The 25,417-nt window shown below is 38.4% G+C and overlaps 1 protein-coding gene across 1 annotated transcript in view; it reads right to left on the bottom strand.

Annotated features, from left to right (window-relative positions):
- ME1 (malic enzyme 1) overlaps nucleotides 1–25,417 on the bottom strand; it is a 165,938-nt gene that overhangs the window by 47,367 nt on the left and 93,154 nt on the right. Inside the window, exon 6 of the mRNA XM_065834243.2 lies at nucleotides 25,283–25,386. Within this exon, the coding sequence (XP_065690315.1) occupies nucleotides 25,283–25,386 (104 nt within the window). The remainder of the gene's footprint in view (nucleotides 1–25,282; nucleotides 25,387–25,417) is intronic.

Here is a 25,417-nt window from a genome sequence, read left to right as displayed (position 1 = left end):
GTCCACACCGATGAGATGTCTCTGAGCTGCTTCTTCTCTGGGCTGAACAGCCCCAGATCTCAGTCTCTCCTCACAGGAAAGATGCTCCAGTCCATCATCTTGGTGGCCCTTCATTAATCACTCTCCAGTACTACTTCTGTATTCTCCTGGGGAGGCCAGAACTAGATACAGCACTCCAGGTGAATATGGATGATATAATCTAACCATATAATGTACAGAGCAATAATTATTTCACACAATAAAAAGATCTATTTCTTCTCGAATTAGGCAGAACAAATCTTGCAGTGTGACAAATAATTTATATGTAAATAATGAGACTTAATGAAAATGAGGGTAGGATAGTATTTGGCCAGTTGTTCAGTGGCAAACCCACTTCCATCTACACTAACGTCTTTAGAACTAGATTTAGATGATCCACACTATAATTATGAAGAAAGCTCTTTATTGTACACGAAATCAGTAACTCCATTCTGCTTAGACTTGATGCCAGTCTTTACTCAACATCACTAATTGAAGGGGGGGAAAGAGGTATAAATATAAGCCAGAACAGTTACATTTCTAAGCATTTTTCAGCTTTCCTCTCTTCTGGATTACAGCTTCACTGGCTCTCTATACAGTGCACTAACTGTGAGGGGTTGAGTGCTTTTAAATCTCAGTGCCTTGAGCTGGAGGTACCTGACACGTCCCAGGCTTGGATCTGAAGAACAGAATTCCTTCTTTCACAATGGTTCCACAGCAAACACGGCATGCTGTACTGCCTTTGCACTGTAATCTCAGTTATGTATGAAACCTTGAGCTGGAAACCCCTGTACTTCACAATGGAGCTATTATTTCAGTGTGCAGAAAAGATTCACCTTTATTATATTTACTGCAGGATCAACTTCAATGGAGAACTGCCAGGATCAGACAAAATCCTGGGACTTCAGGAAGGATATTTGAGAAGCCATTTGGGACTAGATACTCTCATGGTACTTTAGGGTAAAGAAACTGATTCTTTAAGTCTCTTATCTACCCAAGGCTGGGAGAAAGTAGGCTGCAAGATAATCTTTGGTTAGGTTTTAAAGTCACTTAATTTCAAGTTTCTACAGTTAAAAACTAACTGGATAGCGTGGTATATTCCTTAAGTCAATATTTATTTTCCTTAAGCATTTTTTGGAGGGAAGGGAAGCATACAACAGAAATTTATCCTAAGCATCCAGGAAGGATAGCTGGGAGTTCTGATCGGCTCAGCAACCACTGAATTTCATAATATGTCCCACCCCAGCCATTGGTAGCCAATATATTATAGCAATGATAATTTATGCTAGAAATAATTTTTAGAATGCAGCTATTTCAAAAGTGGGGAAGTAAAAAAAGCTCAAAATTAATTTGGAATCTCTTCAGGCAAAACCAATACTACTGACTCATAAAAGAGACTCGGGCATATGAAATGATTTTCCTTGATAGGTAAATGCATGGATTGAGATCTAAATGATATTTCAGTGGGAGAAGATGCACAAGGGTTGAAAGAAGTGGCACATCTCATCTTAAGTACCTTGGGACAGAATTTCATCTTATACCTGGGATATATACCATAGTCTTAGGCGCTATGGAATGAATGCCCTTGCAACCATACCCAGGGAGAGAAAATCAGCAGTATCTTTCAGATGCTAGTTGTGGTTGCACGGACTTCTGCATTTTGGACAGAAATTTGGTAGCCTGGTCTCTTGTGACACACTTTCCTTCCAAAGTCAGTATATAGGATTCATCTCAGCATCTTCCAAAGAAGAGGAACCAGCTTCTAGCCATCATGCTTAGAGGAGATGCTGAAGGACCAAATCTCAGGAAACTGGCAAAATCTCCACATCTGTGTTTTGCCAGATTCCCCAGTATGGAGGTCAGAAGCATCAAAGACTAGAGCCCAGAAACAAGGAATTCAAGGCTTCCTAAGAAAATCACTAAGTTGAATGTCCTTGAGCACAGTGAACCTTAGAGGTTTTCTGATCTTAAAGAGGAAGTATAGGTGACCTATTCCAGGCAACTCTTCAGTTCCACTCTGACTCAAAGGAGGAAGAAAGAAGCATGGAACATCTGCTTCATTGGTATCAATATAGTTGATGCGTTTTATGCCCAGCACTCCATCAGAAAAATATATCTGCCCAAACAAATCTTAACTTATCCTCTGTGATTTTAAAATTCTTTATAATCATGCTGTGATGATATAGCACCTGCCACTATCCTGGTCAGAGATTTTTTTACATGTGAAGAAATAACCTTGACATTTATGATTGCTTGAAGTCAATCTCACTGTCTTTAGGGATGGTATTACTCCAGAAAACACTAGATCAGTGTGCCACAACTCTTCTGTATTCACATCCAGTTTCTTATTTCTCTTTTGACTCTTTTCCAAGAACACCACCTACGTGGTCTCTAGGATATTTTTCTGCAATATATATATATTTTCCATTCCACTCTATTTGCATTCTTAAGATCATTCAGACAATTAAACTAAACAACTACATCTCTGTTCTCCATTACATATAATCTAAATATCATGGGATAACAGGTCCAGGGGCAAATAAATAAAAGGAGATGGAGAGGAAGAAAAAGAAAGCGAAAGAAGCATTTAGCCCTCCAGTGAGCCCTACAGGAATTAAAGCTTAGGCACAATGTTACTAAATATTTATAATGACAAAAATATGGGAAAAAATATTACTAATATAGTTTACACATGATGCAAAGATTGTCATAAAGTATGAAATGGGGTGCTAACTTGCAAGCTGGGCAATGACAGAAAAATATTTATTTCAATGTGGCCAAATGTAAATTTATAAAGCAAGGATCAAAACTGAAGAACTCTATTCTGGAAAGATATATTTCAAAGAAAGTTATAGATAATGGACATACATACTGCTCGGCATATATCACAGCCAAAAAAGCTCAAGAGAAACAAGGGCTGTACAGACAAGGGATTATCAGATATGGATGGAGTAATCTCACCTTTATATTTGGTAAAGTATAACCAGTGCTATAGTATTTTGACCATTTCTGATGTCTGTAATTAAAGAATTAAACATCAAAAGCAACTGACTGTGACCAAATGACACATTTTATGCAGAAGGTCAAACTGGTTTACAGAATGTTTTCTGGCTTTATAAACTTGCAGTACACTGAACATGGCTAGAAGAATACTTAAATAACACACAATTCCAAACACTCACTCACATCGACACACTCAGTGCTCTACAGGGTGGTTGAAAGGACATACAAAAGGTAGGTTTTAAACAGCAATCTGAAGGAAGCAAAATATATCATGTCACAGAATTAATAGGGGAAGCCATTCCACATTAAAGATGAAAAACAAAGTATTTTTAAGAGGAAAATTAAAAAAAAAAAACAACCAACCAAACAAAAACAAACGATGTGGTGGGTATCAGCAATGAGGACATTATCTGAAGAGGAAGTGTGAACAAAGCTCAGGAGAGGAAGAAGAGTTTGGCAGCAGCATTCAGACCACCTGGAAGAAAACCAAGTGTGTATCATGAAGGCCAGGAATTACTGTAATCCACAAGGGAGATTATCCAGGCCTACAAACGTTTCGAAATCTTTTCAAATCAAAGATAAACGTAGAGAAGAACAATGCCCAGGGAAAGACATCAGATTCATCTTACACATCCTAGTGAGATAGAAAGCACTGCAAAAATGTGGACCTGTTGGACAGGCTGAGAGAGTTGGGACTGTTCAGCCTGGAGAAGGCTCTGGGGAGACCTTATTGTGGCTGTTCAGTTCTTAAAACGGGCCTATAAGAAGGATGGGGCCAGAGTTTTTGGCACGGCCAAACATTCAGGCTAGACATGAGGAAGAAATTTTTTACCATGAGCATTGTAAAATACTGAAACAGGTGACCAGAGAGGTGGTAGGTGCCCCATCCCTAGAGACATTCAAGGTCAGGCTGGACAGGGCTCTGAGCAACCTGATCTAGTTGAAGATGTCCCTGCTCATTGCAGGGGGGTTGGACTAGATGACCTTTGAACGTCCCTTCCAGTCCAAACTATTCTACGATTCTGTGATTCCCTCGCAAAAGCTGGGAGGGCTCTGTTTGAACAGCATTCCTAATACAATTTCATTTTCCAGCTCAATGCTATTAAGCAGAAATTAAGCAGCAATAAAAACAGGTAATGCTACCAGTGCACATCACACAGAACATACCTCAAGGCAGAAAACATTACAAAAATGAATGCAAGTATGTGTTCAGCCAGACTCTTTAGTTCCTGGGAATGGTGACCTGGTGTTTCTCAAAAAGCATCCTTCCTTCTTTCTACCCTTCCCTGAGCAGTTATATGAAAATCTGGATTATAGCTTCCATACCATGCCTTACTGTAAGAGGATCAGAGAGATTCTCTAAAGATAAATGCATCAGGTACTTTAGGGTCATTCTAGAAGATTGTCATTCTGTATTACTAAAAAGCATTTCCAGTCTGCTCTACAAGCAAAGCAGCAATCCACGTTAATAAATATACATTTCACCTGTAGTTGCCACCAGCAAGCTGAAGTAAATAATAAACTTTCATAAGAAAACAGAAATAAATAAACGTTCAGAAGGGCTCCACAGGCTTTACATAGTCAACTTTAAGAAAAACTCTCCCAAACTTGTGACGGTTGGCCTAAAACTGGAGCACCTCCTACTCCAATATAGAGCATTTTGCATCTCCCTTAGCACATGTGGCGTTCTGATCAATCACATCAACATTACAGAACTGGGTTCTAATTGCTTGGTTGCTCTCCTGTTTCACATTTGATGGACGTCTCTGGTTATCCTGGACCAGGAAAGGAGGAGTTCACAGGGGAAAAAATCAAACAACTTTCTTAGACCAATGTCCATGGGAAATTAGGTCAGAAGCACATCACAAATTTTTTAGAGAAAACTTTGTACTGATGAAATTCATTATTATGGGTTTAAACGCAAGAAAGAAAACAAAACTGAGAGAATACTTTTTCAAAGTACTCAAGTAATTAACTTTTTCGAAAATATTAGCCAGAATTTAAGGGAAACTCATATTTTATTACTACTAACTAAACTTTTCTACTGTTTTACTGATACGGTTTATATATGTCACAATGTTCAAAGCTCCACACAGAGAGTAAACCCTCAAAGACTAACAAAACCCCTTTTCATGGCTCTTTGATACTACAAAAGTTGCCACCACTAAGAATGTTTCAGTGATTTCAAGACTTCACGTATTAACTTCAAAATCACCCCTAATTGGATTTATACTTGGGAAAAACTGGAGGAATGTTTATAAACTTTGCCATAGAAGTGGAATACTCAAGCTCAATAAAATGGTGTATTTATAAGAGTAATGTTTTTTCCAGAAGTCATCATAAAGAAATAATAGCCGCTCTTGCTTTCATTGCAGAAACAGGAGCTTTCTGAAACCCCTAGAGAGAAAAGAAAAGTATGAACATTGTATTTTACATTGAAAAACTGGCAACGCTTTCAGCTGACCTACACTGGACATACTGTTGCAGCCTGTGCTAGTGCCTATGGTTGTGTTTTATCATAATGAATTTAGCTTTCTTAGAAATTGCCTTTGAAGTAAGTCCAAACTGTCTCACTGGTAAACTTATATTCAAATAGTTATTAACAATGACTGGAAAAAAGCTTAATTGGAGACTAAATTAAGGTCCCAGAAGTGTTCTAACTCTATTTTAACATTTTAAACAGGTGGTTAGAACTTCTAGATGGCTCCTCCTCATAATCTGTTCAAATATCCGGGATCCTGGGGATCGTATCAGTGATCTCAAAAGAGTAATGCATAAAATTATACCTCTTATAATTGCGGACTAGGTGAGAAAAGGAAGTGGTTGCACAAGCCTCAGAACTGTTTATAATCCTCTGCTAAGCCCAGCACTGTCTGTCCTTTTTACAGTTATTATTTAGGCCTTCCTCAGGGAACCTCAGAGATGCACCAAGTGTTCTCCCAATTTCTGGTCCAGAATGAAGAAATTGATGTTTAACACTGTATTTTAGATTTATAGAGGCAGCACACTAACGGATGCAGCTTTTCTCTGATTTTATTTCAAGCTGTTCAAAAACTAATGATACATCTACACCAGAATCCTTGAATATGATTGTAGCATATAGACTTTGCAGAATATGCATGTGCTTCAAATTAGCTGGCTCAGGTACCAAGTTTGGTGTATTGAGAAAGTAGATGTACCAAATAGTTAAGAAAATATTTTTAATGTTCTTTCCAAATTCTCTATCTAGATTATTTGCCTTTTTTCACATAATTCACTTATTCCTTGGATTTCTGAATATAAATGCAACAAAAAGGCTTTATACATATTGTAGTGGTCTTGGTAAATCGTTTTTTCAGAGATGAGCTGGTGGAATTCTTACTGGATTCAATCACCATTTAAGATGCATAGTACTTCTGAAACTGGACCCAGGCCACACCTTTTTGGAAGAACTGGGGGGAACCATGAAGGAAATAAACATGCTTATTCTATAATAATATCCTTATCTCTTTCTTTCAACTGCCTGTCTGAAAGCTATTTTCCCTGTCACTCACTTGGTACACATGATCTCCTGAAAGGCTACCAACTTATTACATGTTGAGATGTCAGCAAGCACAGAACACCCACAAAAGCACTGTGTGACCCAGCACCCTAATGGGTAAATGAGTGAACCTCTCACTTCACTCCGTCTTCAGCAGTAATGCTGCATAACTCTCAAAACACTTATTTTTGCAAAAATGCAGGGAGGAAGTAGATGGAAAATGCTACAATCATTTTTCTTCCAGTCATGCAGAAGCAAATACACATGCGTGCATATTAACATTCTGGGAATAAATCTTTACCCAGAAAGAAGTCTTACGAAGAAACGTGAGTTCGTAGATTAAATAATGCTTCCAACTTGTACAGTATCAGGCTGATATCTAAACATGCAAGTTAAATATTCACTGTGGCTCACTTGCTGGTTGCAGTTCAGTGGATGCATATGATCCATTACATATTGAATGAGAATGATGCTATTGAATGTTGTTCCTCTTATGTAAACTGTCATGTTCTATGAAAGAAGCTCATCTGGACAACTTTAATGAAAAATTATTTACTGATAATTTTTTTCTTGAACGAGATAGCTCGGAGCTTGATATCCATATTTTTCCTTGGTCCCTAAGCCTCCAAGTTCCCTATCTTTGTAAGTTAGAGCTAAAACTTGGATAATATTTGTACTTGCTGGTAGGCTTCAGCAGCTAAAAACATAGAAAGGGTCAGAGTGATTACATCATGAAATTTGTGTGTACTGGCAAGATCATCTGTACCTTAAAATTTAAAGAAGTAAATTCAAATGTCTCTACTGACAATAAACAAAATTATTGCAGAGTCACATGTCATATTCAAGCAATGCAGAAGGTAATGAAGAGACCATCACTTCTACTTCAAGAAGCTACAAAAGAAGAGACTGACTAAAAAATAAGAATGTCATAAGACAGAATAAGTATTATGCTCTGAAACTGCCTATTTTCTTACAAGAGCAATATTCCACTTAATCTATTAAAAGGGAAGCTCATATGGGAGCAAATGGTTGGGAATATCAGACTGTCCATCGCCTTTGCTATTAGAGTAGCTCGTATTTTCATAATTTATTTTTGAGCTGTAATAATGAGCAAAATTTATGATTTATGTGATTTATGTTAATGAAAAGGATAAATTACAAAATGTACTTTTCCAAGGCTTTGGGAAGCTGCCATTGGACTCAAGCGTCCCAGCGAGAGGACAAGCGCTGAACAGAGAGATGGCTGTCGGCAGTGGACCGCACCACTATAGAACATCCTCCCCTTCAAGATTCTGGAGGAAACTCCTCCAGAATTCAGGAAAATTTCCTCTTACTCAGAAAGCCAGCCAATTTCTTTTTGTTTTCATTTGTCTCAGGTCTCTGACAGGCAATGATAAACTGAACTCAGCTGAAAATTAGGATCAGATGGTGAACTGAGATCAGTTCTGTAAACTTCTCACAATTTGACAATGCTAGCACAAGAAAGTCTCCCCTCATTCTACATCTCTCCCCTATAGGATTTAGGAAGCTAGATTGTCTGGACCAAGCCATTAGCTACTGTAATCAGGGAAGGGGGTAGTGGGGTTGGTTGAATCTATTCAGTTTCTCATCCAAATGCTCAAAAGACATTGACACTGGGATGGATTTTTGGTCAGGAAACATGTATCCATTACACTGCTTCCCTCCCCCCACTTCCCTCAAGAAGGCCAGCAAAGATGTACAATAACTGTAGTTGTCTGCAAAGTCTCTTCCCTAGAGATGGGAATAATGAGCTCTTGGAAATGTTTAAAGTCTACTAAATAAGAAAAGCATCTAGCAATGATCTGGTAAAACAGTTTTAATGCCATGAGATTCCACTCAATATCTCCAGTACTATTATTTTTAACTGAAAAAACTAGGATGACAGCCAATTCTATACTTCTGGAATTGTTTTATAAATTTATACATATGTACACACACGCATGTATCTTTTAAAATGTCTCCGTTTCCTGGCATTCAATGTAGCTTCAAATCTTGACAAAATTCAGCTAAATAATCAGGTCCCCACCCATCTCCAAATATTTAAGATATAGATGTGTCCAAAATATTTTCAATTTCTTTCCCTTTGAGCTATTAAAAACAAAAAAGGAGCTTTATGATTTTTCATATTCATAGAGATTATATCATTTTTGGGACTGCCTCTAGGGATTCCTCCATGAGATTTCTGGTGGGGAGCATGGGTAGTGCTGTGAATACTGTTACGCTATTCAAACACAGCTTATGCACTCAAAGCCAATGTGCAATGCCCAGCAAATACGAGCTACGGAATAGTATAAACACTAAGGGTCCCCACAGAGAGAAACCCTACAAGTAACAGCTCTGGAAGTCCACTTGTCAGCTTCCAGATGTTGTTTCTAACGTCTCCATCATCAACAGAGGCTAGAGGCATCAGGAAAGCTGGCATGCACTAGCCCAATGTGGCCAGAGTTCAGCTCAAGCATAGCACTCAGCAGCTAAACTTTTTCAAAGCTTGGCCCCAGTCTCCAGCAAAAATTCTACAAGACCTCTGAAGTCATGAGAACTAATGCCATGAGCTGAGCTCCAAAGGAGTCTCCTCTCTGTGAAGAAGAGTGACACTGTGGCTTTCACTCTGTCCTACAAAAATCCCTTCATTAGCTCTCAGCTTTCATCTCTAGTCCAAGAAAATCTCTACTGCTCTTTTTTGTAGTTTCAAAGTACTTTAAAGAACTTCTTAATAGATCAAAGTGGGTTTCAGATGCTGGAATATAATATTTTTCCCAGTATTCTTGCAGTGTTTGCTTGATACAAATTTGGACATTGATCCAGCAAGTGTTGCTGTAGGGGACAGGAGACAGACAATGTGTTCTCCTGGAAGTACAGGCTATACCCTAACCAGGACTATCTGAACCACATCTGATACCTGAAAAAACAATAATTTTTCAAACTGCAACACTACAAGCTTTAGAATCCATGTTTACATTATATCTGAGAACAACTCCTCACCATATTGCACCCCACAAAATGAAAATGTGTACTTCTTCCAACAAAGCCAAAGCTCACAGAGAACAGAATAGTTCCAGTTGGAAAGGGACTTACAGTGATCATCTAGTCCAACTGACCAGCTCAGGGCTGACCAAAAGTTGAGGTATTATTAATGGCATTGCCCAAAAATCTCTTAAACACTGACGTAATGTCTTTCTCTTTGGTCCAAGGAACAGCTAGGAAAGAGAAAGCAGAAGTAAGGCTGCACAGAATATAATGTTTAGCTGGATCCTTTTAAACACATCAGCTCTGAATGTCTTAACTTGACCAGAGCAGATCTAACTGGGAGAGAACTAGCAAGCTATGAAAAAGGGGGCTGCATCTCAGAAATTAACACCAGATGGTTGTGACATGGAAAACAGGTGAGATCTGTCACTGGAGAGGAGAAGCTACAAATATAAAAACAGGGAAAAAAAAGCATGTGGAGCAAACCTGGCTTTCTCAAATACATTCACAGGTATTTACAGCACAGCTCACTGATAATGACCATATGCTTTTGAACAAAATTTTATGTTGGAGCATGAATGTTCAAGTAATATTATATATCAACTATATAAATGCTCCCCAGGATTTCACTTTTTGTTTTTGTTTAGTAGTGGAGTATGTGACTACAAATATTTTAAAATTAAGCATGACAGATTTGGAATTGTACCAGTAAAATTAATAGTGCTGTAGGAGCAGTCCTTGGGACAGTAGGATACGTGGCGAAAGTCCTAAGTCAGTATTCACCACACAAATCTTTTTTTGGATATTTTGCAGCATTTAAATCATAAACAGATGTTTGTGGAAAGAAACTGTCTCCTCTTTCCTACATACAAAGTATTAATATCTCTAAAATAAGACTATAAAGATAATATCTTGCTGAGTCCTTAGTACTTAGCAAAGCTACTAAATACTTAATTTACATCCCATTTGAGACAAAGCTTAAGAAGCAAAATTTGAGATGCTTCAGTGATCTATAAAAACAGTTATTAAAACTATCTAAATATTTATACTCTCAAGGTTGACAAAGGAACTGATGCCTCGCCATGCTGGATGCTGGCAAAAGACGGAATCTCTGCCTTCAAGAGCCGTGAGTCCAAAGAAAAGAAACCATCCCATGCCTTTCCTGAGACCGAATATACAAGTAAATCAGTTTGAGAAAGAATAACAAAATTTAGTTATGTTATGACACTCCTTTCTTATTTTTTAGTGGGGACAGCAATAGCAAGGAAGTAGCACAGAGGCTGAAAAGCAGTAGCTTTTGATTATCTCCTGTTCATCCCTTATTAAGAGCCTAGGATGGGGGAGATCTGTGCTGTGCTATGATGGAGCCAGCCAAGGAACCGAGGCGGTGGGACACACCACAGAGCACATTGGTGCTATGATGCCAGTCCAGCCAGAAGAGCACGACAGAGACAGCAGAAGTCAGGAGATCATGAAATGAAGTAATTAAATAACACCACCAATACTTTACAAAACCTCAAACTCTGAATCATGAATCAACAATCCAGAAGGATATTGAACGAGGGAACAGCTGTACATAGAAGGACTAGAGATAATTATAGGTAAGGACAAAAAACACAGGCAGGACAGGGATTAAAGAAACCTCTCCAGAGAAAAGTGGGCAATAAAGGAGGAAGCAGAGTTGGAACTTATAAAATTAAATCAGGAAGAAAAAGCAACAGGATGAGATACCACTGGTGAAAGGCAGCTACAGGAGGTAAGCAAAAACAGAAATATAAACAGACAAAAAATGTGGAATGAGTGAGTCAGTGAAAAGTTGCAGACTGTTATTAAATGCAAGCAAGCATTTCAGAACCCTAAGGTCTGATTTCCACACTGACTTAAAAACACTGCTCAGACTGGAAAGCTGCACAATATTCCATGGTAGCAAGCTGCAGCGACCGGTCTGCTACAGAACTTACTTACCGGTGAGATAGAGTGCTGTCGTGTTAAGCAAAGACCATCCAAGCCACACCACACCAGACAAGGTTATTGTCTTTAACAGCTTCTCCTCCAACAGAGAAGGAAAAATTCAAGCAGACCACAAATAACTGTGCCATGACATTCAAAACCTAACGAAGGTCTATACCATATTAGGGGAAAGAATATGAAATTGGCCATTCTGCCATCAACTGCTGGACTAGTAATGCTTATATTAATAAAATCTGGTAATTTACTTTTTTATTGTTGTTGTTTTTCTGGATTCCTTCAGTACTGTTTATCCCCAGCATTGTTGTGATGGTTCATAATGGTCCCTACAGTGAAGAATCTCAGCTGTCATTTAATAGCACAAAAACGATATCCCACTGGTGGTCCTCTCACAGAGCACACAGAAGAGCAAAGCACAGAAAAAGGAAACATCAAATTCTGCCCAGAAAAGTTTTATCACGTCCTCGTTTCGAGGATATAACAGTCATGCCTGCATCAGAGCATCAAAGTGACACCTCTGAGCAGTACAATGCTGGACTTAATTATCTAATAGCCAAATGAGGAAAAAAAACCCCAAACATTAGTTTATTATAAATGAATACAGGTTCCTGTAAATGTGATATTTAAACAAAGCCTTCAGCCACAGGCCCAATCTGAATCAAAGCATCAGGTGCTGTAAATGAAGAGTGTCCCTAGCACAGGTAGTAGTTAAGGTTATGACAGCTCTAAACTGAACGACATTTCACAATGATGAAAGCAATCTAAGCCAGGTCAATTTTCATAATATCAGCACTGCTCAAAACTTCACAATTAGCATGTAGCACTGCCTTGCCTTATAACTGACAAGCGGGTAGCATGAATTGCTTTCAGGTCCAGCCATTCGTATCCAAAGGAGATACTTGCTAATGTTTGTACACACCAGAAACTCATCTTCTTTGGCCCTACACATCCATATTTATCTTCTAAAATTAAGATAGAGGAGTAGAATTTGATGTCTTCTCTAAAAAAGACACTTTTCTCTCTGGGAAAAAGCACAAGTTCACCTTGGCCATTTCTCTTAGAATGATTCAACAGCTCAAAAGTCAGTTCTGTAACCACAGGGAAGACATGCAGAGGAAAACACATAAAGCCTGTGCAGTTTGATTATTTTTCATTTTTAAGTTTTATCTTATAGAACCAAGCACATTTAAAAGATTCTTCCAATTTTGACTATATATTTACCATCTTCCTTAGTTTCTGTCAGTTCAGTTAAATTATGTACCTGAAACTCCATTAAAACACCTATATGAAAACAACAGTTTCAACAGTACAAATACTAAGACACAGAACATTATTTAAACCCCACAGCCCCATAAATTATATCACTGTTTATCAGCCAAAAAAGCAATTTAAGTGGATTTCCCCTTTTATTTCCGATCACATTAGAATTTCTAAGAAAGGTGGCAAGGTGAAAAAATGAGATAACATGCAAAAATCTTTATATATAGTACAGTGTGGCAGCACTTACTGATGCTGAGGCTAGTTTAGTGGTTTTCTTTGGACCACAGACTATGTTCTTTGTCAAGAATCTGTTTTGTCCCATGTTCTGTGAAGTGGTTATTTGACATTGCCTTTGCTCCTTAAGCTAAACCTGCTGCCAACAAGCCTCAAACGAGAAAACACTGGAGCCCCAGTAACCTTTTCAACTGCTTAAGTGCATATTAACTCCTTGTTCTCAGCCATCTGACCTCCTGCCCTGAAACACAGAGTAGAAAAACCTGTTTTAGCACCTAATTCTAAAACAAAAATATGTTGTGCAGATACTTGAGTCCTAAGAAACGCCACTTCCTCATGTTCTAGTCTCAGGTTCTCGCTATAACACACTTTTATACCAATAGCTGCAATTACAAACTCTGCCATTCTGTATTTTTCAATACAACAAAAGCCCAGAGTAGCAGAATGATGGCTACAACACGTTCTGTGGAAGAAGAGGTTTTCCAGCAATATTTAACATTTCATTTGCAGAAGACACCTTGAGTTCAACGATGGCATTTGGGGATTGGCTCTAAAGAAAGCATGACAAGATTTCTTTATGAAGTCCCTGCAACAGGAATATTATTGAATATAATAAAAAGTAATAATAATAACAACAGTATGGCAATTTTTCTCTTATGGAGAAAAAAAAAAAAAAGTCTCTTGGAAGTCTACAGAAAAGCCAAAATAGAGTTTCCTGGAGACCTGGGAAATCTCAAAATGATTCCAAGCAAATCTCTTTTACATATGCTATAACATTGCTATTCTTCTACAAAACTGAGCATGTCTCCACAATGTTAAATATATATTTTTAAAACAAGTAAGAAATGCTACAGCATATTTCAAAATTGATTGCATCCACCTTTTACAGTTTCCCAGTTTATTAAATTTAGTGTTTAATATTAAGGAGAAAAAAAAATTAGCCTTAAAAAACCTTGTGATACTCATTAAGCACGCAAATTCCATTCAGACCAAACGAACATGACCCCAAGACTAAATCAATCAAAGGCCTTGAGAAGACACTATTCACTGCAGCCCTGTGCTTGGCTTCTATTAACAGTCCAATCCATATTTCCTAATTTGATTGTCGGCACCCCTGCTGAAAAGGCAGGTCTTATTTAAAAAACAGATATTCCACACTCCCAGTGAATGAGGAATAACAACAGCAGAGCCACGTAGCCTGCTTCTTCCCACCTCCATCCCAGCTCTCCTTCCTGTGCCGAAGACCAGCATCAAAGCACACCTGCCCAGAGAGCTCGCAGGAGAAGGCATCTGGGACAAAACCAAAGTGCTGCCAGTTCTTACGTCCAGAGACCAACGCGCAGGGGCCGCCTGCTCAGACAGTGGTGTCTGCTAATGAAATCCAACAGTGCAGCTGCACGGAACGGATTCATTCAGGTTGAAAGCGTGCTGAAAATGCACAGTGGATGCTGCACATCGCGACTCCCTCATTAAGTTTTATTTTGGAGGTTTTTTTCAAACAAGTCGCTCAAATGTCTCTAGGATAGGGGCCTGCAGCACTGGAAGATTGTGCTGTGAGCGGGTGGGGATTGTTTGCAACAGAATCGGGCATCAAGACCATACCCAGTATTCCTCATGTATATTTTTTCAAAAATGGCCATCGTGCGACAACCAGCATATGCTGGCATTTTAGCTAAGAGCAACAGATGAGCAGCTGGTTCCCATTTTGAAATCTAATTTGGAAAATATACCAAACCAGCTGCACTTAGTTCTCTTATCCCGAAATGCTGTTCTTTAAAAACATTTTTCCACATATAATTTACAGCTTCTATACTTTTCTGGCAAAGAAGAGAAGACAAACTGTAATATTGTGTAGTCTGACTTAAGCTGAAAAATCACTTCTTCAATACAAATTTAGAATCATTAACAAATTTAATAGAGCAGTTCTTAAATCAGCTGGTATAAATGTGAAGGATCAATGATTTAAGCAGCTTTTTTTCAACTATAAGTTCAGGAGAATCAATGCAGTCCCACAGCTAAAGATATGTAGTATTTCGGAAGTTAAACACATGCTCAGATCATAATCAATTTTTCACAAGATTAATCAAAGCCTTTTTAATAAAACCTTGATACTGTAAAAAGATCTCTAAATCTCTGGACCATTATGCCCAGCCAAAGAAATGGACTCCATTGGTTTTCAGATGAGTCCAAGGTTGACAAACACAAAACCTCTAACAAGGTAGGGAGTAAAAAACAAAAACAAACCAACAAAAAACACCAAACAGCAAACAAACAAACCCCAAACAAACAAAAAAAAAACCCAACCAAACATTAATTTTAATGGTGTAGAAACGAAGTATATGTAAGAAGTGCACTTAAATATTATTGCTCAGTTTGAAGACACTCTTAGTTCATTGAAGCATGCGAAATACAAGATCACTGTGAGAACTGTAGCATTTCAGAGACTTGCACCACAAACGTTTTCTATCCTTAAGTATGGAACCACAAACTCAGATGACATCTGGGCAAGAAATCAGCTGGTTAAAGATTTTCAAAGCTTGTACAGAACCTAAAGTTCATAGAACGTAAGTTTAATTATATGTGGCAGCTAATGGCTTATTAAAAGAACACTACTTTTCCCTGCATTTTTTTCTCAATATGCTTTCAGATTTGCAGACTCTTCTGATATATTAATAATTATCACTACAACATCTCAGTTTATCTAACAGACACGAATAAGCTTGTTCCTATTCATACGTTTTCCAAAAGGAAAAACAATTCCGGTGCATGTTTTCAACATCAGAGCTCTATCCCAAGCAAGAGCAGTTATTCCAAATATCTATTCCACTACGGTCTTGGGAAAACAAACAAACAAACTTTTAGCAGTAGAATCAATCACAAAGCAATTATAACAAACTGAATTTGATACTATCTTTTAACTAAATATTTGCAGAAATAATAACTTCTATGGTTCTATGATTCTAGAAAGAAGGCTTAACTTTTTCTAGCAGTATTTAACTCCATTTCTATTAAAATCTGCATAGTTCATTTTCAGCAAATCCTGCCAGTAATTTCTTTCCAGTAGCCATTTAGTTTGCTGCAGACCAGCAAGTAGATGAATGATTAACTTTGATGGTAAAATCCACCAAATTCTGAAATAAAGTTAGCCAATTAAGTGATGCTTCTCTTGCTGTTTCCAAAGTGTAATGTTTGAAACAGATAACTTTCTGCTTTTGTACTAAACTAAATCCCATTTTTAGAAGGAAAAATATCAAAGTAACACTGTGCTGGAGATAAAACAGTAAAGAATTTCCTTCTACAAGAGCCAATGCAGAAAGTACAGCAGAAATTCTTCCAACTAATTATTAGCAAGATCTAAAAGAGTAAGAGATCAGGAGAAAAAGATCTCTGAATCACTGAAACCTCAGCCTATTTTTGAAAATGTGTTCCTTTTCTCTCTCATATACACCCCCAGTTATATAAAGATGACCTACCAGATAACTATTACTGCTTCTGGGGACACAATTAGCACCCCTTGGAACTCCAGAAATCCAGTTATTCAAATAAACTCACTTATTAAATCACAAAGAGCCTTTGTAATTTTGTAATGAAATACACATATCAACTAAATGGATTACATGATTTATTCAGACATTGTTAGCACTGGCACCACTGTGGGCGTCAATGAAGTGTCAGTTGACTGTACTTACATATGGTAGAGGGTCTGAAGTGTCGTATTGCATTTTTCAGCCATTTCCAGGCTAATATTTTTTACAGTGGTGTATAAACACTAGTGATTGCTAATGCAGAAATAAGATGTGCATCTGGAATTCCAAAAAAGTGTCAGAAATTCTGCAGATACCAAATACTGTCTCCCTGCATCTAGATTAAATTAAAAGGCAATGAATTAGTAAAACAAATCAATTGCATGATCTTGCAATTAAAAGCAGCAGTCTTTAGCTCCATCCAATTAAGCAAGCTCTCAGTGTGCCTTATTGGTTGCTCATGTCTTGGGACAGAATAATTTGCTCTCAGTGTCACTTCCTGCTGCAGACACTACCACGGCATGAAGTTCCTCGGGGACATGTTCTTGATGCCCAAGGACATCGTCCCCTGCCCCAGCTCAGTATAGCTGGGATGCAAGATGTTAGTAAAAAAGGACCTTGTCTCCAGTTACAGCTCCCTACCCCACATCAAAAGCTTTTAAAAAAAATAGCAGACAACACAATGATATCAAAACATTTACAATTGTTACAATACTTTATTCTCCCCCTTTTGTATCATCTGAATCTTTTAGGGTCACTGATGTTGTCCACCATACATGTCAACAGCAGGACATGTCTATATTTATTTAATCAGCACAGATGCAGGTTAACTCAGTAAATCAGCAAAATACCTGAGAAAGTATCGCAGACTCTCTATTGGGAACAAACTAAAAAAAAAAAAGAGTGGAAAGTAAGCAATAGCTCATATTATATACAAATTATTTTCAAAATTATGCCTTAGGGCTTTCCAGCATTTCTGTTCAGAATCAGGGCCAAATGAACAGAGACGCTGAAGATGCAATTCCTTAAGGCATTTAATCTGCCAGTCACCTCTAATAACTTCGCTCTACCGCGCTCATAAACTTGTTTCAAATTCTCTGTCTGGTGTGTGAATTATTATGTTTTTTGCTTAGTCCAGTCAAATAATTTAAGAGACTGATGTGATAATAACAGAAAATAAAAATTCTATTTTATTGCTGAATCATCCGGTGGCAAAGCAAGTTAGTAATATCCAAATGATGCATAGGTTATGTTAGTGATATATATTAAGAGCTTCTCATTTGTGGGCAACCGGGCACCAACGATGTTTTTAATCCATAGCAGACATAAAACAAGGGAATTACTCTTATGAAACATGCCACAATTGCACTGCTCCAGACAACAACTGACAGTTGGGTGATGTCGGTTTTTAGGTCCCATCAAACTCCCAGGGCAGCTTTTAGACCTTTTGGATCTGGTCAAGTCACGAGCCCTACTGAGCAGTGGATCAGTTGTGCTTAAGTGAAGTGCAGAAGCCCCACCAGTTCCTTGGTCTCCAGCAAGGACTCCATCTCCTCTATCTTCTCAAACATGTTGTGTTCTATAGTTTACATTTTATCTGATAAATGCTGTTTCCTTTAAAGGGAGAACTGACCTAGACCCTGACATCAATGTTTTGTGTTACAGAAACTGCACTGCCTGAAACATTTTTCTACCATGAAGCATAATGGAGAAAAATATCTGTGGTCTCAGGAGTCTGGATAGGATTACAACATCCAAGTTTCCTTCTTACCCCTATGATAACTACTCTGTGACACTAACAAGCAGATTAAAAGTTGCACTCAAGCAGGAGATCAAGAAATTCAGACTACCAACTGTTTGATCTACGTCATCAGCCCAGGGTGGTCAACAAGGCAAACGTTAAAACCTTCTTGTAACTGGCACATGTGCCTCAGAGGGTGCAGGGAAAGGAGAGATCTAAGTCCTTCCTAGGTGGGAGCTCACCACGGCCCTTGGTTGGCCCAGGTCCTCTCATGAAGGACAGGATTGGTTTGGGCAGAGTAGGACATCCAGGCAGATACCATTGACTCTGGCCTCAGCAGTATCTGCTGCCTTCTTCCCTCCCACAGCAGGGCTTTATCTTACCAGCAAATCTCAGGCTACCACAGTCCCGTTTGCTGTTGGCGTCCTGCAGCCCCCGGCCACGAGCTGCAGCAGAGGCACCCATGGGTCAGGAACCTCAGCTGGGAGCAGGTGCAATTTGGGTGGGATGCTCTGAGTAAAGCACAGCGGTGTGGCTGTCTGGTAGGGATAAAGGACCAGCGAGGGATGAAGCACTGAGGCACCCAATCCCATTAGTCAGACTGACAGCAAATGAAAGTTTTCCTACTAGGCAGAAATAATTATTGACTTGTCATAGGAGAGAGACAGGGCTGGGATAAGAGGGACAGATGTCTTATTACATTCTGATGTGAACTGCAGCCAAAAATTTGATATTTTACTTTATTGGATTTTCCAAAGGGGAAAAAAAATAGGAAACTGCTGCTTCTGACAGCCTGGAAAACTATTACACTTCTGTAACAATAATATAAACCTTGGTAAAATATTACACTTGCATCAATTATTCAAAGAAAACAACATTCACTCCATTCACAATACAGTTGCACCAGCTAAATTCTGTTGAGAATCCCGCCCACCATTTGCTGGAGCTATAAAAGAGGACGGAAAGTAACTGAGATTACCCAGGCCTTTTCCATCTGAAAAATCCCTTCTTAAAATAGCTTGGAGAAGAAAAGCCTGAGAACAGCGTGTTCTTCACTTGTTGGGTTCTGAATGACTGCAGCAAGTCTGGGACATAGCTGAGCATTATTAGAACATGGATACATCTTAGTCTGAGCTTCAGAATCAGTTTCAGTACAAGAGGCATATTAAAAATACTAAAAATACACCCCCGCTCTCTCTATTTTGTCCCACAAAAAAGAAAACAATAGCTTTCCCCCTCAGTACTGTGTTTGAGGTTTTCATTACTTTTCGTGCGCTTTAAGGGATGGATAAGGTTTTATTTCTTCAAGGTTCCTCTGCTGATCTTTGCTAAGAATTTCTCTAAGGTCTCGCATTACAAACAGCAATAGGACTCTTTCTACAAATATACTTGATGTGATTAGCGTCTGTCTACGCTGCTATGATTTTGCTTCACTGATTCACTTTTCATTATGCCATTCATTGTGTCTGAAGTTTGTAAAGCATATATTTGTAACATTTCCAGCAATCACATATAGCTTAACCATCAAATGAACAAGCAGGAAAGGGGATAAGAGGAGTAAAAAGCACCAAATAAAAAGAAAGATTGTGTGTCTACATTCTTCTTTCTGTGATGTATTTTTTTATAAAGGACAGTCATACTGGAGGTGAATTAATTAACCTGCTCCCCCTTACCTAATGGAATATACAGAAGAAGATGCCTTCTACCCAGTCTTCTTTCCTCCACCTGAAAGTCCCCTGGATTTGGCAACCAAAGGAGCAGCAAATACACAAGCATCCCATCTCAAAACACATACTGCAGCTAAGTTACTTCTCTTTTTCCACTACACAGGCATGCAAGGACGATTCTAAATAGGGTACCCCACTAAGCAGCTCAGCCTGAAGAAGGGTTCAGGCAGGGTTCCTTAACCAACTTCCTAGAAGTGGCAACATCTGTTGAGAATTGAATGTTGCAAGTGATTATAGTTACAAGTCATCATGGTTAATCACAAAATTTGAAGATTTTCCTCCGTCAAACCATCACAGCTGCTTGAAGTAGGATAAAAAGTAAACCCTCTTTATCGAACTGTTTGAGTTTTCCTCTTCCACAACACTCTCCACTATCCAAAGCAATAGTCCATGTTTTAAAATCATAATGTTTTTGAGTTTGAGGGCTTTTTTTAACAGGCAAACAATCTAAGGATCCTCCTGAATGGTTTTACCCTGTCAGCATAAAAGGAAAGTCCACCCGGGAGTCTAGGCTGGCAAGGAGCTGGAGCCCTGGGACCAAGTGGTCAGGAAGAACACAAACCCCTTAATGACTGGAAATGAACTCTGATGTAGCCACAAGAAGGAACTGAGAGCAGGTTCAAAGAGTAATTGTAACTGTAGCCAAGGCAGGGTATGGGCTTCTGCCTAACGACCCACCTTTCTCCTGCCCTGCTGTCCACAGTGATCTTCATGGCAACATGACGTTCATTGAAAGGTGGAAGAAGCAGGTATTCATAGACTCGAAAAATTGCCTCAAAGGGCTTAAATCCCACTAAGGGACAAAAAGCTCTAAACAGAAGGATCTTCACTGAGTTTGCCATAGGAGGGAGTTGTTGTAGCAGTATGTCTTCCTGCACACTTTCTGACAGCCACTTTAACTTGAGCAATATGGGAACATATAGGCACGATGTAAGTCTTGGTCTTGCACCACTACAGTGTAAAAGAGGACAGCAGTACCAATGCTCTTGTACTCACAATCTGTATTTGAACACACTGTTAGACCCATTGTGTGGTTCAACCACCTCCTTAACAAGGCACAGCTATAAGCACCTTGTATGTTGACTTCTTGCTGGTATATCCTCTTGCCAAAAATAAGGGCTGTTTGAATTAATTTAGTTATTCACAAATTGAATTATATGCTAATGTAATGGACTAAATGAAAACATCTATTAAAATATTTATTTTTATTTTGTGGATGTATTACTTTTACAGTTGTTCTCGAAGTCAGATAAACTGTACTTACCATAAAACACGGTTTTAAAGTAACACATGATGTGAAATGAAATCCTGCTACCATCTGTGAATAATGTAATCAGGCAAATGAGGAATAATGACTACATCATGGTAATTTAGGACAGAACATACTGAATTACAATTGTCAGCAGCTTAGTTTATAGCTCACAGCACAGCATATAAAAAGAGTGGGGAAGGATTTAATTAAAACATAATTACAGAGAAGAACAAAAACGACACACAATATTACTTTTCAAGGGTCCACTGCTATTATTTGCATCTTGAAATGAAACTGAAAACTCACCATCACATGTGTGGTAGAAAGGTAATTTCAGTGATACAGGGTTGCTTTTATGCATCATAAATCCACAGGGTTTAGTTTATAACAGAATAATAATTCCACCCAACTCTTTGGGGTTGCAGTAAGTGGTGAAGGAAATAACGTAGGGGAATTACCCCACATTATTTCAATTTTCTAAAAGTTTCCTACCTATTCACAGACCAGAGCTTCAAGTAGGTATTGTTCCTCTCCAGTGTACCGTGCCTTCCACCATGGATGGTCTGCAGCAGAAGGCAAGCTGGTACGATGCTGTTCTTCCCCACGCTAGCATTTTTTTGAGGGGTTCAGGGTGGAGTTATCTTTACCAGATTTGTGTCCCTCAAAATAAGGAAAAAATATCCAGACCCTTTGAATCTACTTTTTGCACAAGAGAAGGAAATTCAAGTCCCTGTTATTAAAAAAAGTGCTTTTTTTTCCTCTCCCTTTATTTCTTGTTCCATCTCCATTCTACATATTTTCCCCTCAAGTGTTTCCATAATCCCTTCACTGTTGTAGATGAATACCTCTTGGCCATTGATATATTTCTCTTTGCATCATTTCAGGCAAATAGGAAGAAATAGGAACTGGAATAAAAATAGTTATTTCCTCTGGTCACACAGGAAGCCTTGGTGGATTGATAGCAGCTACCAAAGGCTTTTCTAGCAATCCCTTCTCTCAGACTTTCCTCTGTAAACATAGATATTTAAGAAAAACTTGTCATTTGGAAAAATTTACTTTTCTGTATAAAATGTTTTATGACCTATTTCTCCATAGGACAGAAACTTAACACACGTTTCTGAATTCCAGTATGATTTATGTTCTTCAGCGAAGAAGATAACTGTCCACTTTTCTCATGTCATAAAATACTCCTTCTATTTAGAATATTCCTGTTCCCCTAAATTACCGCACTGACACAAAAGCAAGAAACACCTGGTAACATCCAGGGAAATTATAGCACCTGCCCTCAGAGAGGGCAGCTGCTGGCACTGGTAATAAATAAATAAACAGATAAGTATATACATATGTAAATAAATAAAAGCTGTTCACTGGATTTATGTCAACAGAAATCTAGATACTTTCCATATGCTGCTGCCTTCCCACATCTGGGAAAAATCACGTTGTACTAGTTCCATTCTGCCATGATAGAACGCTGGATACTCCACCAAAATCTTTTAGTAACGGATGGTTTAAGTTGTGGGGCTTTTTTAAAATCCTAACTCTTTCATAAATAATTTTGTTTCATAAGGAGAACTTTTTGGGGGTGAACAGCATGCCATGAGAAGAGGAAAGCACTGTAGTTGATGAAACTATACCTTCATGTGACACACTTTTTAATAAAGCATTTTCTTTATTATACATCACGATATTTATGTATAAACACGACATTTCAACACAAAACACTGTAAATGATGCTCCATCAACCTATAAAAATCCAGGTTTTCAAAAATGAACAACCAACATGACGTGCACATCTAGGAAGATCACCTGGAAGCCAACGAAGAGCCTGTACAAAGTGCACTGCCCTACTCCTGCTTGATCCTAGGCAGTGCTGCTACCACCTGGCTCTCACTTCTATTATCTGTGGAGAACCATGTGGATGAAAGAGATCTAAAATAGGTATTTAACGTGGTTCTCCAACTTGAAAAGAATTGTCATCACTTTAAAAGCCTGTATTTAAATGTGGCTTATTAAAAATAGATTGCAGCCTTGTGCTTTACCATGTTAGTGGTTATGTATGTCTTGGCAGTGATACTCCATGGTACTGAAAATATGACAACAGATTTCTCCAGAACTTCTCTCATTCTCAGATTTAATTAGGCAATGCCAAACAAGGAAGTCTCTTCTGGAGTACCAAGGCAATAAATAACAATAAATAACAATATGACTAACCTTAAATGTAACAGACCAAACATGCATCTAAGATTAGCAAAGCAAATAGTCTGTGAAGCAGCCAGTGAAAGGCTACAGAAAAGTGAAAAGAGGAAAAACATAAAAGAAAATTTCACAAGGAACAGATAACTAGCATTTAAGCAAAGTATGTAATTACCCAGACCACCACAATGACTGGCAAGGGAAAGTAATACACAATAAAGCAAATCATGACCTGCATCTTTAACCGTCACATCCACCACACCAGAATCAACTGCAACTGCTGAGTCTTCCAGTGGCATGCTAAACAAACTTGAATTTAGGAACATATGAAATTATTGAGCAAATGGACTTGATTTTGACCTAACTACATCACTTTGCCCTTCACCTTAGCAAATCAGTATCTTAATAGAGATGTCACACCACAGTCACAGCAATTGACAAGTAAAACACATGAAGTCTGAATTATAATTTGTAAGAGCTCCACTTTAAACTTTACATAAATGACACTATGGCAGATCATGACAGATCTAGCTGAGAACAAAGTGATCTTTTCGAAGGTCAAGCAAACCTAAATTGCTCAAAATTATAGAGTTTTAAAGATCTAGAAGTAACAAAGAGCATGTCAACCAGACCTTCGAACGTTACTGAGATAACATTCTGCTTGACTCTGATGATCACCTTCAGTAGGACGAATTGTGGTTCATTTTAAAGAAAGAGTGAGCTAGGGAATGCGTTAAGTTAGAGATTCTCAAAAAGTGGTCCACAGAGTAATTTCTAATGCTCTGAACATTCTGTTAGGAAAGTGAAAATGTATCAGTTTTATCCGAAAGGGAATAGTCAGAAGACGAGCAAACACATTACAGGGTAGAGCCAAATTAGTAACTTCCACAGCAAGATTATGAACAAGGGAGCATCAGCCGGCTGCTGGTGATGGGGAAGAATATAGTAATACATGAAGGAATGAATATGTGCTTCAGGCATGGAAATTAGTACTACCTGCTTGCCCAAGTCTCTTTTGCACAGGAACCAGAGCAGCAAGAATAGAGGTTGTGCATGTCCAGGTGAGGTTCCAAAATGGAGACAAAACACAGATGGTGCACAAGTCAAGACTGAGGAGCTGAAAAGTATTTCCAGGTCCCACAGCTCAGCCCAAGCTTTGGGATGCAGATGCAGAAAACACATTCTGCTACAGATCCTGGCACTTGGGCTACTTTAGGTGCACCCATTGAATGAAGGGCTAGAATTCTGAATATTTTAACAAACAAGGAATATATGAGCAAAAGTGTTATTTGACACGTGAGAAGAACTATTTTATGCATGATGGTCTAATAATAAATTTAACTACTTTCTGTATAGGAAAAAAGAAGCAAGAGATAGAGAGCTGACTTTATACAGGTCCATACCACAACATTTAAAACCAAAACACTGAAAGCTCAGTCCTGCCATGGTTTTGGTGGGGGCAGAAGCAGGGGCTGCCCAATATGATAGCTTCTTGCAGGCTGCTGACATCTCACATATGAAATCACAGTGACAGAGAAATCACGTAGGCACAGCGCTAGGCACAGAAAACTATTAGGCAAATATGTAAAAATCACAGTCTCAAAAAAGAAGTTTAAAAAATTAGATCACTCATCTCAAGGTAAGTTTTGCCACTCATGCAGTGAATTCATAAAGCTGCAATAAGACAGGCAAGTAGTTCAGGCAGTTAGAAACTTATAAAATACTAGGCTCGAAATAACAATGATCAGAAACATAATAATTCTGTCTTCTTTTCATAAGCTACCGACCTTTATTTCTTCCGAGATGAAGTTCACAGTGGAATTCACCAATGAATAGTACAGATATATCACATACCTTGAAGTCACAGCTTCCATGAATTCATCAAGAAGATCATCATAGGCTTGACCTCTGATTCTCTTGTGTCTCAAACCAATATACAAAGGATCTTTCAGCAAAGTCTGTTGAAAAAAAAATGTTTGAACTATTACA

Source organism: Patagioenas fasciata, chromosome 3 (genome assembly GCF_037038585.1).
Source record: "Patagioenas fasciata isolate bPatFas1 chromosome 3, bPatFas1.hap1, whole genome shotgun sequence".
Lineage (NCBI taxonomy): Eukaryota > Metazoa > Chordata > Aves > Columbiformes > Columbidae > Patagioenas > Patagioenas fasciata.
This window is presented reverse-complemented; position numbering and strand designations above follow the sequence as displayed.